The following is a 19,581-nucleotide window of genomic DNA, read 5'->3' as shown; positions in this document are numbered from 1 at the left end:
GGAGGGCATGCCAGGATCCGGGCACCAGAATGACAAGCACTGGGTACAAGCTCATACCTCCTCTTCCTCCAGGCGGCGCAGCGTCTCGGTGATGAACTTGATGTATTGGCTGGTCAGGGTGGTGAGTTCACTGTACTTGGTGCGGAGCTCCACGTACTACGAGACAGAAGAGACATCATCAGGCTGCATAACACAGACGGGCAGGAGGGCAGCGCCGCTCGGAAGATGCCGCAGTGTCCCTCGGAAGATGCCGCAGTGTCCCTCGGAAGATGCCGCAGTGTCCCTCGGAAGATGCCGCAGTGTCCCTCGGAAGATGCCGCAGTGTCCCTCGGAAGATGCCGCAGAGCCCCTCGGAAGACGCCACAGAGCCCCTCAGAAGATGCCGCAGAGCCCCTCAGAAGATGCCGCAGAGCCCCTCAGAAGATGCCGCAGAGCCCCTCGGAAGACGCCGCAGTGTCCCTCGGAAGATGCCGCAGAGCCCCTCAGAAGATGCCGCAGAGCCCCTCAGAAGATGCCGCAGAGCCCCTCAGAAGATGCCGCAGAGCCCCTCAGAAGATGCCGCAGAGCCCCTCAGAAGATGCCGCAGAGCCCCTCGGAAGACGCCGCAGTGTCCCTCGGAAGATGCCGCAGAGCCCCTCAGAAGACGCCGCAGTGCCCCTCAGAAGACGCCGCAGAGCCACTCAGAAGATGCCGCAGAGCCCCTCAGAAGACGCCGCAGTGCCCCTCAGAAGACGCCGCAGAGCCCCTCAGAAGATGCCGCAGAGCCCCTCAGAAGACGCCGCAGTGCCCCTCAGAAGACGCCGCAGAGCCCCTCAGAAGATGCCGCAGAGCCCCTCAGAAGATGCCGCAGAGCCCCTCAGAAGACGCCGCAGTGCCCCTCAGAAGACGCCGCAGTGCCCCTCAGAAGATGCCGCACTGCCCCTCAGAAGATGCCGCAGTGCCCCTCAGAAGGCGAAGCACCGCCAGAATTCGCCACAGTGCCGTACCTCCTGGATGATGTTGTCAGATGTAGACTGCACTTTGGGCTTCTTGACGGGAGATGCCGCCGGCTCCACCTGAGCTTTATATGTCACCAGCTGCAGCTCAAAGTCCTGGAACATGAGGAAGATCGCATTCATTATACTCTAGAGCTGCAATCACTATTCTGCTGGTGCAGTCACTGTATACATACATTACTTATACTGTATTAGACTCCAGAGCTGCGCTCACTGTATACATACATTACTTATACTGCATTAGACTCCGGAGCTGCACTCACTGTATACATACATTAATTATACTGTATTATATTCTGGAGCTGCACTCACTGTATATATACATTACTTACACTGCATTATACTCCGGAGCTGCACTCACTGTATACATACATTACTTACACTGCATTATACTCCGGAGCTGCACTCACTGTATACATACATTAATTATACTGTATTATATTCTGCTGCTGCACTCACTGTATATATACATTACTTATACTGCATTATACTCCGGAGCTGCACTCACTGTATACATACATTACTTATACTGCATTATACTCCGGAGCTGCACTCACTGTATACATACATTACTTATACTGTATTATACTCCGGAGCTGCACTCACTGTATACATACATTACTTATACTGCATTATACTCCGGAGCTGCACTCACTGTATATATACATTACTTATACTGTATTATACTCCGGAGCTGCGCTCTATAGTGTAGGTATCAGTGGTGGTCGTCTGCTCCGGCGTCTTTGCCCTTACCTTGATGGCGTCGATGTACTGCTTGGCATACTTCTGGCATTCGTCCACTTTCACGCGGTTCTTCTCACTTTCCTCCAGCAGTTTCTGGGGACAGGAGGTGTGGTGAAATATATATATATATATATATATATATATATATATATATATATATATATATATATATATATATATATATGTATATATATATATATATATATATATATATATATATATATATATGTGTAGTGACATGTCTAGGGTTATATGTGTGACCAGTGATAATGTAACATCTGTCCTGAGGGCAAGTCGCACCTAGGTGTTAATAGGTACTTCCTTGGGGATAGTAGAACTTCTGTCTCCAGATCTCACCAGGAGGTCTAGCTAGGGCTATGGCCAAGAACAAAGGAACACTTGACACCTCTGAGGTCTTGGAGGGGAGATGCTAAATTGCGGCCTGAGGTAATCTATCCCTGAGAACCTCTCCACAAGAGAGAATAATATATTCATTGAGGGCGCGGCCGTGGCCCAATCAAACAGGCAGCAGTTATGATATTGGCCTGAGGGGCCGGTCTAGAAACCTGACCTCAGACCAAAGTTATAAATTTAGGCTGCAGACAGAGAATTGTGTTCACATGTGAGGGCAGCCTGAGAAGCTGATGTGTTCCACAACTACATTCACCCCCCCTCAGGGAGCAGAAAGCAGACTACCAGTTAGATGATTTCTGTAAGTTTATCGTGTTTATTTTGACATTGTTTCCATAAGTTGTATGTCTTTTTATTATCATATTTTTATACCTTTTTCTTATTGTAAGCATTGAACTTTTTGCTATTAAAGTATAAAACTTTAACAAGTTGAACCTTGAATGTTCTAAAGAATCCATAGCCAAAAGGTGTGTGAGCCTTATGAGTGATAAACATATTTTTATTAGTACTATTAGTTCCGGGACTCATCGCCCGTGTATTCGATGAGTGGTGGCAGCGCGTATGAGCGGGTGTGTAGCCTGGGTCGGTGTGTGATTTATGCTCCCATTACAGCATAGGACAGAGGTTGAATGCTGGACTGAGAGTGGGGAGATTAACCCTTGCAGGCACAACCCCAAGTCACGTGTGAGAGCAGGCACGTGACGAATAAGTGACACCACGGAGAAGGGATCCGTGACAGGAGGTAACAGACTTCTTATTACGGCCTCTTGGGGCGGAGTCAGCTCATGGTCAGGTGACCTCATTCAGCTCTAATAAGGAGCAGCAGCGGCCGCGCTCCTCTCCGAGACCCGCCCCCATCAGAGCGCACTGCAGAGACAGCAGCAGCTCCCTCCCGCCTCCCTCCGTACCTTCTCCTCCTGCAGCTGCTCCTTCACAGTTCTGCTGTCGGTGATGGGCACAGACTGGATCTTTTCCTGCCGCTGCTTGGCATCCTGGATCCAGCGGATCAGCCACTCGTAGCTCTCCCTGTAGTAGCGGAGCTGTTTGCCCAGCTGCTCCAGTTCCCGCTGCCTCAGGTCTATCTGTAGGACGATGGCCTGCCAGCGCTCCAGCAGCTGCTGCACCTTCTCTCTGTATCTCTCCAGGTCCACATCCCGCTCACTGTGTGCGCGCAGCATCTGCTCACTCACCTCCCGCGCCTTGCCGAGGTCACTCTCCAGACCGCTGAACAGAGGCTGGTGCCCCTGCACCTGCCCACGCATCCGCTGCAGAACAGAAGTCAGCGGGTGAGGGAGAGCACGGCTGTGCAACACCGACACTGCAACGCTGCACCCTCACACCACAACACTGTGCAACGCTGCACCCTCACACCACAACGCTGCACCCTCACACCACAACGCTGTGCAACGCTGCAAGCCCAAACCACAACGCTGCACCCTCACACCACAACGTTGTGCAACGCTGTACGCACAAACCACAACACTGCACCCTCACACCACAAAGCTGTGCAACGCTGCATGCCCAAACCACAACGCTGCACCCTCACACACCAACGCTGTGCAACGCTGCACGCCCAAACCACAACGCTGCACCATCACACACTAACGCTGTGCAATGCTGCACGCCCAAACCACAACGCTACACCCTCAAACCACAATGCTGTACAACACTACACGCCCAAACCACAACGCTGCACCCTCTCACAACAACGCTGTGCAACGCTGCACCCTCATACCACAACGCTGTGCAACGCTACACGCCCAAACCACAACACTGCACCCTCACACCACAATGCTGTGCAACGCTGCACCCTTACACCCCGACACTGTGCAACTCTGCACCCTCACACCACAATGCTGTGCCCAAACCACAACGCTGTGCAACGCTACACGCCCAAACCACAACGCTGTGCAATGCTGCACCCACACAACGCTACACCTTCACATCAAAGCTGTAACCCCACACAACAACGCTGCACCCCCACACAACACTGCACCTTCACATAATGCTTTGCAACGATGCACCTTCACACAACGCTGTACCACCAAAACACTGCACCCCCACACAACGCTGTACCCCCACACAACGCTGCACCTTCACACCACAACGCTGTACCCCCACACAACAACGCTACACCCCCACACAACACCGTTGCACCTTCACACCACAACGCTGCACCCTCACATAATGCTTTGCAACGCTGCACCTTCACACCACAACACAGCACCCCCACACCACAATGCTGAACACTGACACCACAACGCTGTGCAACGCTGCATTCTTACACCCCAACACTGTGCAACACTGCACCCTCACACCACAACTTTGTGCAACACTGCACCTTCACACCACAAAGCTGTGCAACGCTGAGCTCTCACCTCTTGGCTGTGCAACGCCGCACCCTGACACTGCACACACAATAATATCAAACATAATGTCTCATCTTCACTTGAGGACAATTCCCGCCCCATCTGCTCCACACCAGGTGGTCTGACGGTACCTTCAGGTCTGTCTTGCTGTTCTCCAGCTCCTTCAGGTCAGCAGGTACAGTGTGAACTTCCTTCAGCTGATCTTCATACATCTTCACCACCTCCTCGGCTCCCTGTGTGTTTCGGATCACCAGGTTTATCGTCTTTAGTCTGGAAGACAAAGGGTCAACTTGTGAACTTCTTCAGATCCATCCTGAGAGGTGGTGTATGCTCTGCTCCTCCACACAGCAGGGGGTCACGTACTTATCCAGGTAGATGGAGGACAGGCTGTAGACTTGGTCCATCTTCTGCAGGGTGATTTCATGCTCAGATCTCAGGAGCGGTGCGGACGCCCCCAGGTCGGGCTGGCTCAGGATCTTCCTCGTCTTCTCGCTCACCTTGTCCAGATTCTTCTGAATGGTCTCCAGTTCAAAGTGAATTTGCTGAGAAGATAGAAGAAAGTCAAAAGCAGAAAAACCACAGACCGATCCTTATGGCGGTCCCTACTCTACAGGCGGACATCCCCCAGAAGGCCGGCAGCTCCAGAGACGACCCCCATACACTGGACGAGTACACAAGTGTTCCCCATAGAGAGGGGAGCGCCACTGCCAGACCCCCGGCCTCTGCGTCCCAACCACCCTGTCCTCCCAGACCCCTCTATACTCCACAGCCCACCGTCCTGTCCCCCAGACCCCTCTATACTCCACAACCCACCACCATCCCCTCAAACCATTCTATACACCCCCAGCTGACCGTCCCCCCAGACTCTACTGTCCTTTTCACCCCACCAATCTGTCCCACCAGACCACCCTGCCCCCACCCAGGACCCTTCTGTCCTCCACACGTTTCTATTCCCTGCAGCCCACCCTGCTTCCACCCAGGACCCTTCTGTCCTTCACACCACATGTTCCTATTCCCTCCAGACCACCCTGCTCCCACCCAGGACCCTTCTGTCCTCATCACTACCTCATCCTATTCCCTCCAGACCACCCTGCTCCCACCCAGGACCCTTCTGTCCTCCTCACCACATGTTCCTATTCCCTCCAGACCACCCTGCTCCCACCCAGGACCCTTCTGTCCTCCAAACCACATCATCCTGCTCCTTCCAGACCACCCTGCTCCCACCCAGGACCCTTCTGTCCTCATCACTACCTCATCCTATTCCCTCCAGACCACCCTGCTTCCACCCAGGACCCTTCTGTCCTTCACACCACATGTTCCTATTCCCTCCAGACCACCCAGCTCCCACCCAGGACCCTTCTGTCCTCATCACTACCTCATCCTATTCCCTCCAGACCACCCTGCTCCCACCCAGGACCCTTCTGTCCTCCTTACCACATGTTCCTATTCCCTCCAGACCACCCTGCTCCCACCCAGGACCCTTCTGTCCTCCTCACCACATGTTCCTATTCCCTCCAGACCACCCTGCTCCCACCCAGGACCCTTCTGTCCTCATCACTACCTCATCCTATTCCCTCCAGACCACCCTGCTTCCACCCAGGACCCTTCTGTCCTTCACACCACATGTTCCTATTCCCTCCAGACCACCCTGCTCCCACCCAGGACACTTCTGTCCTCATCACTACCTCATCCTATTCCCTCCAGACCACCCTGCTTCCACCCAGGACCCTTCTGTCCTTCACACCACATGTTCCTATTCCCTCCAGACCACCCTGCTCCCACCCAGGACCCTTCTGTCCTCATCACTAGACCACCCTGCTCCCACCCAGGACCCTTCTGTCCTCCTCACCACATGTTCCTATTCCCTCCAGACCACCCTGCTCCCACCCAGGACCCTTCTGTCCTCCTCACCACATCATCCTATTCCCTCCAGACCACCCTGCTCCCACCCAGGAACCTTCTGTCTTCCTCACATCATCCTATTCCCTGCAGACCACCCTGCTCCCACCCAGGACCCTTCTGTCCTCCTCACATCATCCTATTCCCTGCAGACCACCCTGCTCCCACCCAGGACCCTTCTGTCCTCCTCACATCATCCTATTCCCTGCAGACCACCCAGGACCCTTCGGTCCTCACCACATGTTCCTATTCCCTGCAGACCACCCTGCTCCCACCCAGGACCCTTCTGTCCTCCTCACTACATCATCCTATTCCCTGCAGACCACCCTGCCCCCACCCAGGACCCTTCTGTCCTCCTCACATCATCCTATTCCCTGCAGACCACCCTGCTCCCACCCAGGACCCTTCTGTCCTCCTCACATCATCCTATTCCCTGCAGACCACCCAGGACCCTTCGGTCCTCACCACATGTTCCTATTCCCTGCAGACCACCCTGCTCCCACCCAGGACCCATCTGTCCTCTTCACCAAATGTTCCTATTCCCTGCAGACCACCCTGCTCCCACCCAGGACCCTTCTGTCCTCCTCACCACATCATTCTATTCCCTCCAGACCACCCTGCTCCCACCCAGGACCCTTCTGTCCTCCTCACCACATGTTCCTATTCCCTGCAGACCACCCTGCTCCCACCCAGGAACCTTCTGTCCTCCTCACACATGTTCCTATTCCCTGCAGACCACCCTGCTCCCACCCAGGAACCTTCTGTCCTCCTCACACATGTTCCTATTCCCTGCAGACCACCCTGCTCCCACCCAGGACCCTTCTGTCCTCCTCACCACATCATTCTATTCCCTCCAGACCACCCTGCTCCCACCCAGGAACCTTTTGTCCTCCTCACCACATCATCCTATTCCCTGCAGACCACCCTGCTCCCACCCAGGACCCTTCTGTCCTCCTCACTACATCATCCTATTCCCTCCAGACCACCCTGCCCCCACCCAGGACCCTTCTGTCCTCCTCACTACATCATCCTATTCCCTCCAGACCACCCTGCTCCCACCCAGGACCCTTCTGTCCTCCTCACCACATGTTCCTATTCCCTGCAGACCACCCTGCTCCACCCAGGAACCTGTCCCCTCAGAGTCCCTCCTCCGTTTGCCGATACTGAAGGTACATGTGGGGTCCTTGCTGCAGCATAGTCGGGGGCCCACCTGCTGGTCTCCGATCCTCTGGGAACATTCCTTGATGGGGTCTTTGTCCAGGGGGCTGCGGATCTTGCTGACGGTGCGGGCCTCACAGCCGTCGAGCTGCAGCTGGATGTTCTTCAGCTGGGAGATGTAGTTCTTACACGAGCTCTCATCCTGCTCTCCTGAAACACAGTGTCACACACACACGTCATGAGAGCGGCCGAGCCCCCCTCGCTCGTGGCCACGGTCCCGCGGCTCCTGCCCCGCTCACCTCTCTCCAGGCTGCGCAGCAGGCTCTCGTACTTCTGGCTGCAGGAGCTGTACTCTCTCTCGATGTTCATGCGGTCGTCCGGGTGGAAGTTCTGCGAGTCCTGGCTGTCGCGCATGAAGTCCTGGTAATGGAGCTCCAGGTTTCTGAGCACCAGCTTATACTCCTCGGACGTCATGCTCCGGAACTGCAGGGGATGGAGACGTCAGTGTGCACAGGGGCGAGGAGCGCAGAGGATGTGACGGGAGCGCGCAGACTGACCGTGAGCAGCGTCCAGGACTGGATGAGCTGAATGTCGCGCAGCAGGTACTGGTAGGACAGGAGGCTCTTCAGGTCGATGTGCAGACGCTGCCACAGGGTGAGCAGGCTCTGGTGGCCGCTCTCCAGCCTGCCGAAAAAAAACAACACAATGAGCACACGCCCGACACAGCGCCCTACCGGGGACGGGCCGCGCCATCACCTGCTGGCAGCGTCCAGCGCCTCCTTGTTGGGTGGGGGGACGACGAAGCAGACGGACGGCACCACCGACTCGCTGCCCCCCGTGTTCAGCACCTTCCACTTGTCCGGCTGAGCATTGTTAACCAGCAGACACTCGTCGCCTTTATGTATCGTGATCTGCAAGGAAACCAAAGGGTTAAACTGGCATCCCTGGAGCTGAACACAGCAGCAGCAGCCTTAGTTTGTTACAGTGTACCAGTCTGGGGTCCTTTCCTCCATGGCAGCCCCCTGAACAGAGCAAGGGTCAATCACGTATCCCCCCCGGAGTCCACGGCTCTGAGGCGGAAATCCTTCATCTGCTACACCGACACATTGTGACGCAACTGCAGCGGCTCTACTTACTCAGAACGGTAAAAGGACAGGGGGCGCGTAGCACCAAAGGGCGGATGTCAGGAGGGAGAGGTCACGTTGTCACCCTCCAGCACCATTATCTGCTGCGTGCGGCTCATGTCTGGTATTCGGACAGCGGCAGAGCGTGCAGCCACCACTAGAGGGCGCTGCTCACCGCACCATTCTATTAGGGCACCACATTACTCAGCCTGGTGATGAAGGGGTTAACCCGAGGCCACCGGTCACGGTGGGTTGTCACATGGGCGCACGCTCTCTGCCACACTCCAGGACATTATCCACACTGGATGTGTGCGCTCTTTATCTGCAGGACACGCAACCGGCTTCACCCACATAGCAGATCGGTTCCACAGTCACGCGCCCCCCACCCCAGGGACACGAGGGTCTGTGGTCACACAGGGTCTCCTCCACATTCACGTGCTCCCCACCCCAGGGACACGAGGGTCTGTGGACACACAGGGTCTCCTCCACAGTCACGTGCTCCCCACCCCAGGGACACGAGGGTCTGTGGACACACAGGGTCTCCTCCACAGTCACGCGCCCCCCACCCCAGGGACACGAGGGTCTGTGGTCACACAGGGTCTCCTCCACAGTCACGTGCTCCCCACCCCAGGGACACGAGGGTCTGTGGACACACAGGGTCTCCTCCACATTCACGTGCTCCCCACCCCAGGGACACGAGGGTCTGTGGACACACAGGATCTCCTCCACAGTCACGCGCCCCCCACCCCAGGGACACGAGGGTCTGTGGACACACAGGATCTCCTCCACAGTCACGCGCCCCCCCACCCCAGGGACACGAGGGTCTGTGGACACACAGGGTCTCCTCCACATTCACGTGCTCCCCACCCCAGGGACACGAGGGTCTGTGGACACACAGGATCTCCTCCACAGTCACGCGCCCCCCACCCCAGGGACACGAGGGTCTGTGGTCACACAGGATCTCCTCCACAGTCACGTGCCCCCCACCCCAGGGACACGAGGGTCTGTGGACACACAGAGTCTCCTCCACAGTCACGTGCTCCCCACCCCAGGGACACGAGGGTCTGTGGTCACACAGGGTCTCCTCCACAGTCACGTGCTCCCCACCCCAGGGACACGAGGGTCTGTGGTCACACAGGATCTCCTCCACAGTCACGTGCTCCCCACCCCAGGGACACGAGGGTCTGTGGTCACACAGGGTCTCCTCCACAGTCACGTGCCCCCCACCCCAGGGACACGAGGGTCTGTGGTCACACAGGGTCTCCTCCACAGTCACGCGCTCCCCACCCCAGGGACACGAGTGTCTGTGAACACACAGGGTCTCCTCCACAGTCACGCGCCCCCCACCCCAGGGACACGAGGGTCTGTGGTCACACAGGATCTCCTCCACAGTCACGCGCCCCCCACCCCAGGGACACGAGGGTCTGTGGTCACACAGGGTCTCCTCCACATTCACGTGCTCCCCACCCCAGGGACACGAGGGTCTGTGGTCACACAGGGTCTCCTCCACAGTCACGTGCCCCCCACCCCAGGGACACGAGGGTCTGTGGACACACAGGATCTCCTCCACAGTCACGTGCCCCCCACCCCAGGGACACGAGGGTCTGTGGTCACACAGGGTCTCCTCCACAGTCACGTGCTCCCCACCCCAGGGACACGAGTGTCTGTGAACACACAGGGTCTCCTCCACAGTCACGCGCCCCCCACCCCAGGGACACGAGGGTCTGTGGTCACACAGGATCTCCTCCACAGTCACGCGCCCCCCACCCCAGGGACACGAGGGTCTGTGGTCACACAGGGTCTCCTCCACATTCACGTGCTCCCCACCCCAGGGACACGAGGGTCTGTGGACACACAGGATCTCCTCCACAGTCACGCGCCCCCCACCCCAGGGACACGAGGGTCTGTGGTCACACAGGATCTCCTCCACAGTCACGTGCTCCCCACCCCAGGGACACGAGGGTCTGTGGTCACACAGGGTCTCCTCCACAGTCACGTGCCCCCCACCCCAGGGACACGAGGGTCTGTGGTCACACAGGGTCTCCTCCACAGTCACGCGCTCCCCACCCCAGGGACACGAGTGTCTGTGAACACACAGGGTCTCCTCCACAGTCACGCGCCCCCCACCCCAGGGACACGAGGGTCTGTGGTCACACAGGATCTCCTCCACAGTCACGTGCCCCCCACCCCAGGGACACGAGGGTCTGTGGTCACACAGGGTCTCCTCCACATTCACGTGCCCCCCACCCCAGGGACACGAGGGTCTGTGGTCACACAGGGTCTCCTCCACATTCACGCGCTCCCCACCCCAGGGACACGAGGGTCTGTGGTCACACAGGGTCTCCTCCACATTCACGCGCTCCCCACCCCAGGGACACGAGGGTCTGTGGACACACAGGATCTCCTCCACAGTCACGCGCCCCCCACCCCAGGGACACGAGGGTCTGTGGACACACAGAGTCTCCTCCACAGTCACGCGCCCCCCACCCCAGGGACACGAGGGTCTGTGGACACACAGGGTCTCCTCCACAGTCACGCGCCCCCCACCCCAGGGACACGAGGGTCTGTGGACACACAGGGTCTCCTCCACAGTCACGCGCCCCCCACCCCAGGGACACGAGGGTCTGTGGTCACACAGGGTCTCCTCCACATTCACGTGCTCCCCACCCCAGAGACACGAGGGTCTGTGGTCACACAGGATCTCCTCCACAGTCACGCGCCCCCCACCCCAGGGACACGAGGGTCTGTGGACACACAGGGTCTCCTCCACAGTCACGCGCCCCCCACCCCAGGGACACGAGGGTCTGTGGACACACAGGGTCTCCTCCACATTCACGCGCTCCCCACCCCAGGGACACGAGGGTCTGTGGACACACAGGATCTCCTCCACAGTCACGCGCCCCCCACCCCAGGGACACGAGGGTCTGTGGACACACAGAGTCTCCTCCACAGTCACGCGCCCCCCACCCCAGGGACACGAGGGTCTGTGGACACACAGGGTCTCCTCCACAGTCACGCGCCCCCCACCCCAGGGACACGAGGGTCTGTGGACACACAGGGTCTCCTCCACAGTCACGCGCCCCCCACCCCAGGGACACGAGGGTCTGTGGTCACACAGGGTCTCCTCCACATTCACGTGCTCCCCACCCCAGAGACACGAGGGTCTGTGGTCACACAGGATCTCCTCCACAGTCACGCGCCCCCCACCCCAGGGACACGAGGGTCTGTGGACACACAGGGTCTCCTCCACAGTCACGCGCCCCCCACCCCAGGGACACGAGGGTCTGTGGACACACAGGGTCTCCTCCACAGTCACGCGCCCCCCACCCCAGGGACACGAGGGTCTGTGGACACACAGGGTCTCCTCCACAGTCACGCGCCCCCCACCCCAGGGACACGAGGGTCTGTGGACACACAGGATCTCCTCCACAGTCACGTGCTCCCCACCCCAGGGATACGGGGTCTGTGGTCACACAGGGTCTCCTCCACATTCACGCGCCCCCCACCCCAGGGACACGAGGGTCTGTGGTCACACAGGGTCTCCTCCACATTCACGCGCCCCCCACCCCAGGGACACGGGGGTCTGTGGTCACACAGGGTCTCCTCCACATTCACGCGCCCCCCACCCCAAGGACACGAGGGTCTGTGGACACACAGGATCTCCTCCACATTCACGCGCCCCCCACCCCAGGGACACGAGGGTCTGTGGTCACACAGGATCTCCTCCACATTCACGCGCCCCCCATCCTAGGGACACGAAGGTCTGTGGTCACACGGAGTCTCCTCCACAGTCACGCGCCCCCCACCCCAGGGACACGAAGGTCTGTGGTCACACGGGGTCTCCTCCACATTCACGCGCCCCCCACCCCAGGGATACGGGGTCTGTGGTCACACAGGGTCTCCTCCACATTCACACGCCCCCCACCCCAGGGACACGGGGGTCTGTGGTCACACGGAGTCTCCTCCACAGTCACGCGCCCCCCACCCCAGGGACACGGGGGTCTGTGGTCACACGGAGTCTCCTCCACAGTCACGCGCCCCCCACCCCAGGGACACGAGGGTCTGTGGTCACACGGGGTCTCCTCCACATTCACGCGCCCCCCACCCCAGGGACACGAGGGTCTGTGGTCACACGGGGTCTCCTCCACATTCATGCGCCCCCCACCCCAGGGACACGAGGGTCTGTGGTCACACGGGGTCTCCTCCACATTCACGCGCCCCCCCACCCCAGGGACACGAGGGTCTGTGGTCACACAGGGTCTCCTCCACAGTCACGCGCCCCCCACCCCAGGGACAGAAGGGTCTGTGGTCACACAGGGTCTCCTCCACATTCACGCGCCCCCCACCTCAGGGACAGAAGGGTCTGTGGTCACACAGGGTCTCCTCCACATTCACGCGCCCCCCACCCCAGGGACACGGGGTCTGTGATCACAGAGTCTCCTCCACATTTACACAGACATGCAACTTTTCTGCCCATGCCAAAAGCCAAGTGTGTGGGTATATAAGAGGCAGAGTGGTGTCATGGCTGGGTAGCTGTGGTGCCCCCATAACTCACCAGTGGGGCCCCAGTAGTCCTGGAGCCATGGCCGTCCTTACCTCCATCTGCTTGTAGTCACACACGGCCTGCACCGGCTGCTGCCCTTTGGGGGGATTGGCCGGGTTGCGAGGCTTCAGCTGCACGATGGTCTTCGCCCGCTTGCTGAGGCCGGAGATTTGCCCCTTGTACTCGGTCAGCTGCTCCTTCTCATCCTGTGGGAGACACTGGTGTCACAGCGGCTCATTGTGACCACTCCACCCGGCATCACGTCACATGCCCAGATGCCGGGGGGACAGCGGGGTGCAGTATTCTCCTGGCAGGTGGAGGCACTTACCATGATGTCCTGCACCAGGTCCTCCAGCCGGGTGACAGTGATGGAGCGGTCACACGTGTACTTCCTGCGCATGTTCTCCTGAAGCTTCCGGAGATGTTCCTCCGACTCCTTAATATCCGCAAAGAACTGTCCAAGTAGAAGGGAAAACATGAGCCTCTGCTGTACCAGCCTCTGCAGCCACAGCCTCCACAGTCACAGCCTCCGCTGTACACTGCCTCCACAGCCAGTCACAGCCTCCACAGCCAGTCACCACAGTCAGCTTCCGCAGCCACAGCCTCCACAGTCAGCCTCCACAGCTACAGCCTCCGCAGCCACAGCCTCTGCAGCCACAGCCTCCAGTCACAGCCTCCACAGCCATAGCCTCCAGTCACAGCCACAGCCTCCGCTGTACACAGCCTCCACAGCCACAGCCTCCGCTGTACACAGCCTCCGCAGCCACAGCGTCACATTCTCCAGGTGTCCTACCTGGAAGTAGGCCGTGTTCTCCTTCAGGTGAGCCTCGATACAGCAGCAGAGCTGAAGCATCCAACTCCACTGTGTCTGCAGCGCAGCCTGGAAAGCCTGGCGGAGAGAGTGGGAGCAGCGGTCATCCAGGTGTCTCACACTGTGCTGCGCCCCACACCGTTCAATGTCCCACGCCGTGCCCCACATTGTGCAGTGTCCCACGCTGTGCCCTGCATTGTGCCGCATCCCATGCTGCGCCCTGCATTGTGCAGTGTCCCACGCTGCGCCCTGCATTGTGCCGCATCCCATGCTGCGCCCCGCATTGTGCTGTGTCCTATGCTGCGCCCTGCATTGTGCAGTGTCCCACGCTGCGCCCTGCATTGTGCTGAGTCCCACGCTGCGCCCTGCATTGTGCTGTGTCCCACGCTGCGCCCTGCATTGTGCAGTGTCCCACGCTGCGCCCTGCATTGTGCTGTGTCCCACGCTGCGCCCTGCATTGTGCAGTGTCCCACGCTGTGCCCTGCATTGAGCCGCATCCCACGCCGTGCCCCACATTGTGCAGTGTCCCACGCTGCGCCCTGCATTGTGCCGCATCCCATGCTGCACCCTACATTGTGTCGCATCCCACGCTGCGCCCCACATTGTGTCGCATCCCACGCTGCGCCCCACATTGTGTCGCATCCCACGCTGCGCCCCACATTGTGCAGTGTCCCACGCTGCGCCCTGCATTGTGCAGTGTCCCATGCTGCGCCCTGCATTGTGCTGCATCCCATGCTGCGCCCTACATTGTGTCGCATCCCACGCTGCGCCCCACATTGTGCAGTGTCCCACGCTGCGCCCTGCATTGAGCCGCATCCCACGCCGTGCCCCACATTGTGCAGTGTCCCACGCCATGCCCTGCATTGGGTCGCGTCCCACGCCGTGTCCCGCACTGGGCCACATCACGTTGTATCAGGACATGTCCCCACATTGTTCCCCCATCTTATCATGTCCCATAAACCATGGACCTCAGAAGGAGCCACATCTGTTGGCCAAAGACACGTCCTCACCTCCACTGTAGATTTACCAGGATGATCTTCTCGGAGAAGTCGGTCGCCCGTACTCTGAATTTCCTTTATCTTTTTTTCCTTCAGTTCAAGCTCCCGCATTAAACCCTGCAGAGAGAGAGGTGAGTGTGAGGTGGGCGAGAGAATGTCTCAGGTGGGATTCTCCAAAACCGGTCTCACCCCAGAATTTTCTGCCCTCCCCCAGAGCACATCTGATCTTATCTGCTCTTCTATACCATTCCCCACAGACCCGCCGCTCCTGCTCGCTCCAGGACCCTCCATCTCCTTAGTGAACCTGAATGTGACGTCCATTATTGGGACACATATTAGGTCCTCACATGCGACTCCCCTTAACGTGGAAATAACCCCAAGAAGCTAATCTCTATCCTTGTCCTCATCTGTTTGACCATTATCTCATCTCCATTATTCACAGTCAATTATTTTATAGTTCCTCCTATTACTCAGACCCTATGCTTCACCTCCTGAAGGTCCCCTCTTCTCCTCAACATCCCCTCATCTCCTGGACCTTTCACTCCATCTCCTGAACATCCCCTCATCTCCTGGACCCTTTGTTCCATCTCCCAAATGTCCCCTCATCTCCTGGACCCTTCACTCCATCTCCTAAACATCCCCTCATCTCCTGGACCCTTCACTCCATCTCCTGAACATCCCCTCATCTCCTGGACCCTTTGTTCCATCTCTCAAATGTCCCCTCACCTCGTGGACCTTTCACTCCATCTCCTGAATGTCTCCTCATCTCCCAGACCTTGCTTTCCACCTGCCAAATGTGCCCTCATCTCCTGAATGCCCCTAATCTCCTGGACCCTTCCTTACGGAGTAGTTGTCTTTTTTGCTGGTCATGTTGGTGTTACGGTCGCTCCAGTCGAAGTTCACTTCTTCCTCTTCCTTATCGTTCAGCCACATGAGCTCTTTGGTTGCAGCAGCCACAAACGCGTGGAGGCTTTCCAGGTTTCGCAGTCTGGCCTTGGAGGAGTTCTGGAAAGAGATGGAAACCCTCAATTACCATGAAGAATCATATGGCAGGTGATGGCGAGCAGTTGCCTGTGACCACCACATACAGCCCCGAGGACTCACCAGCAGCTTGGCATATAGTAAATCCAGTTTTCCCAGATATTCCTGATAGTTTCCCCGCGTCCCTGACATGTGAGCCTGGACACAGAAGACATGTCAGACATTATATAAGAGGCAATGTTTGTGGAGTCTCATGCTTATTTCCTACATCACCCCCCACCCGTGGAAACATTTGGGGTCACCATCGTGAGGACAGTCACCTCGTCAGCCCGCGCTCGTTCAATCTTTGATCGGAACTCGTTGATGGACTGGTGCAGGCCGCGGTGACTGCCGAGCTGCGACTCTACGCTGGGGAGGTCGGAGCCCCACTCTGCCGAATTGATGCGTTTCTGGTTCTCTTCCACCCAGCCGAGCAGATCCTGAAGGTAGCGCAGGGTGACCTCATCCACGTCTTGGCGGACAGACTGCTGCGTCACGTGGGTGACCTGGGTGATGACCTGGGAGGCTCCAGACTTTATCCGCAGGTTGTACTCGGTGCGGATGGCGACCAGGCGCTCGTGGAGGCGGTAGACTCTGATAACACAAACATCTAGAATGAGACCTGCGGGCCGTCTGTCGCTCCGCCCGACGCATCTGATGTCACACCCGTCATCTCTGAGCACACACTCCTCCAGAAGTCCCTCCACCCTGGTCTGCGGGATACCTGCGATACATCTGCTCGCCCTGCGGATGGCGTCCATCCTTAAGTGCCTGCACATCGTTGAAGAGTATCCGGATCATGGAGTCAGCCTTGTCCAGGTCCCGCTCGATGTCTGCGGCCCGCTGAAGCGGCTTTCCAGCATTCAGGAGGCGGATATTCTGGAAAGACAGAGGTCATTAGCACCAACGGCAACAGCAAGCCCCCTTAGTTACTGCATCACCCGAGTCACTGGAGAATGAGAAATGCTGGAACTTTCCTCTGCAGTGGCAGCCGGCACTCACCGTCTGCAGTAAGGCGTCCGCCTGGTTCAGCTGCTCCTCGCACAGTCCGGACTCCATCTGCAGCTTGCTGACGATTCTCTGCAGACGCTCCAACCTGTGAAGAGAGACAAATGACAGCGGAGCCCTGGCATCTGCATATGTACGGAGGGGCGTCCCCCGCGGCCACAGAGAGGAGTCCCCCGAGAGGAGTCCCCCGCAGCCACAGAGAGGAGTCCCTGAGGAGTCCCCCGCAGCCACAGAGAGGAGTCCCCCGAGAGGAGTCCCCCGCAGCCACAGAGAGGAGTCCCTGAGGAGTCCCCCGCAGCCACAGAGAGGAGTCCGAGAGGAGTCCCCCGCATGCCACAGAGAGGAGTCCGAGAGGAGTCCCCCGCATGCCACAGAGAGGAGTCCCCCGAGAGGAGTCCCCCGCATGCCACAGAGAGGAGTGCCCCGCGGCCACAGAGAGGAGTCCCCCGAGAGGAGTCCTCCGCAGCCACAGAGAGGAGTCCCCCGATAGGAGTCCCCCGCAGCCACAGAGAAGAGTCCCCCGAAAGGAGTCCACCGCAGCCACAGAGAGGAGTCCCCCGCAGCCACAGAGAGGAGTCCCCCGTGGCCACAGAGAGGAGTCCCCCGCGGCCACAGAGAGGAGTCCCCCGCGGCCACAGAGAGGAGTCCACAGAGAGAAGTCACTTGAGACCACAGAGGGGCGAACCCCGCGGCCACAGAGAGGAGTCCCCCGCAGCCACAGTGGGGCATCCCCCACGGCCACAGAGAGGAGTCCCCCGCAGCCACAGAGAGGAGTCCCCTGCAGCCACAGAGAGGAGTCCCCCGCAGCCACAGAGAGGAGTCCCCTGCAGCCACAGAGAGGAGTCCCCCGCAGTCACAGAGAGGAGACCCCCGCAGCCACAGAGAGGAGACCCCCGCAGCCACAGAGAGGATACCCCCGCAGCCACAGAGAGGAGTCACCAGCGGCCACAGAGGCGCATCGCCCGCAGCCACTGATAGGGGTCCGCCGCGTCCACTGAGAGGAGTCCCCGACGGCCAGAGAGGAGACCCCCGCGGCCATTGAGAGGAGACCCCCGCGGCCACTGAGAGGAGACCCCGCGCCCACTGAAAGGAGACCCTCGCGACCACTGAGAGGAGACCCCCGCGGCCACTGAGAGGAGTGCCTCGCAGCCACAGAGGGGTCCCCCGCGGCCACTGAAAGGAGTCCCCCGCGACCACTGAGAGGACTCCCCCCTCGGCCACTGAGAGGACTCCCCCCTCGGCCACTGAGAGGACTCCCCCCTCGGCCACTGAGAGGACTCCCCCCTCGGCCACTGAGAGGACTCCCCCCTCGGCCACTGAGAGGACTCCCCCCTCGACCACTGTGAGGACTCCCCCCTCGGCCACTGAGAGGACTCCCCCCTCGGCCACTGAGAGGACTCCCCCCTCGGCCACTGAGAGGACTCCCCCCTCGGCCACTGAGAGGACTCCCCCCTCGGCCACTGAGAGGAGTCTCCGCTGGCGCCCCCGCAGACATCACATCATGCATCCTGCAGTCATCCCGATCAGACACTGCACCAATGTCTCTTGGGCGCCCACCAATACAAGAGGTCCAGGGATCCATTTATGGAAGGTTTTCTGGTGTGCACCCCCTACTGACAGAGCCCCAGGGTGCCCACCAGTATCAGGTGTATCCCAGGGTGCAAGCACGTATCTGGTATTCCATGAAGTGCCAGCCAGTACCAGGTATACCCCGGGTGACCAGCCAGTACTAGGTATACCACAAGGGACCAGCCAGTACTAGGTATACCGCAAGGGACCAGTCAGTACTAGGTATACCGCAGTGGACCAGCCAGTACTAGGTATACCCCGGGTGACCAGCCAGTACCAGGTATACCCCGGGTGACCAGCCAGTACCAGGTAAACAACGGGAGACCAGCCAGTACCAGGTATACCCTGGGGAACCTGCCAGTACTAGGTATACCCTGGGGGACCAGCCAGTACCAAGTATACCCGGGGGACCAGCCAGTACTAGGTATACCCTGGGAGACCAGCCAGTACTAGGCATACCACAAGGGACCAGCCAGTACTAGGTATACCCTGGGGGACCAGCCAGTACTAGGTATACCCCGGGAGACCAGCCAGTACTAGGTATACCCCGGGAGACCAGCCAGTACTAGGTATACCCTGGGAGACCAGCCAGTACTAGGCATACCACAAGGGACCAGCCAGTACTAGGTATACCCTGGGGGACCAGCCAGTACTAGGTATACCCTGGGGGACCAGCCAGTACTAGGTATACCCTGGGAGAGCAGCCAGTACCAGGTATACCCTGGGAGAGCAGCCAGTACCAGGTATACCCTGGGAGACCAGCCAGTACTAGGTATACCCCGGGAGACCAGCCAGTACTAGGTATACCCTGGGAGAGCAGCCAGTACCAGGTATACCCTGGGAGAGCAGCCAGTACCAGGTATACCCTGGGAGACCAGCCAGTACTAGGTATACCCTGGGAGAGCAGCCAGTACTAGGTATACCCCGGGAGA

General features: G+C 58.8%; 1 protein-coding gene across 12 annotated transcripts in view; it reads right to left on the bottom strand.

Annotated features, from left to right (window-relative positions):
* LOC138643272 (plectin-like) overlaps positions 1-19,581 on the bottom strand; it is a 554,763-nt gene that overhangs the window by 18,783 nt on the left and 516,399 nt on the right. For all 12 annotated transcript variants that reach the window (XM_069732195.1, XM_069732204.1, XM_069732200.1 and 9 more), the window contains 19 exons: positions 17,075-17,168; positions 16,797-16,951; positions 16,354-16,666; positions 16,157-16,231; positions 15,896-16,057; positions 15,065-15,169; positions 14,037-14,132; positions 13,572-13,697; positions 13,297-13,449; positions 8,333-8,487; positions 8,134-8,260; positions 7,876-8,059; positions 7,629-7,786; positions 4,883-5,061; positions 4,651-4,789; positions 3,059-3,415; positions 1,749-1,832; positions 987-1,091; positions 58-156 (listed from right to left, as the gene is read on the bottom strand). In XM_069732195.1, coding sequence (XP_069588296.1) covers positions 58-156; positions 987-1,091; positions 1,749-1,832; positions 3,059-3,415; positions 4,651-4,789; positions 4,883-5,061; positions 7,629-7,786; positions 7,876-8,059; positions 8,134-8,260; positions 8,333-8,487; positions 13,297-13,449; positions 13,572-13,697; positions 14,037-14,132; positions 15,065-15,169; positions 15,896-16,057; positions 16,157-16,231; positions 16,354-16,666; positions 16,797-16,951; positions 17,075-17,168 — 2,866 coding nt within the window. The remainder of the gene's footprint in view (positions 1-57; positions 157-986; positions 1,092-1,748; positions 1,833-3,058; positions 3,416-4,650; positions 4,790-4,882; positions 5,062-7,628; positions 7,787-7,875; positions 8,060-8,133; positions 8,261-8,332; positions 8,488-13,296; positions 13,450-13,571; positions 13,698-14,036; positions 14,133-15,064; positions 15,170-15,895; positions 16,058-16,156; positions 16,232-16,353; positions 16,667-16,796; positions 16,952-17,074; positions 17,169-19,581) is intronic.

Source organism: Ranitomeya imitator, chromosome 6 (assembly GCF_032444005.1).
Source record: "Ranitomeya imitator isolate aRanImi1 chromosome 6, aRanImi1.pri, whole genome shotgun sequence".
Lineage (NCBI taxonomy): Eukaryota > Metazoa > Chordata > Amphibia > Anura > Dendrobatidae > Ranitomeya > Ranitomeya imitator.
Note: the sequence above shows the minus strand (reverse complement) of the source record. Positions and strands in the feature narration are given on the sequence as shown.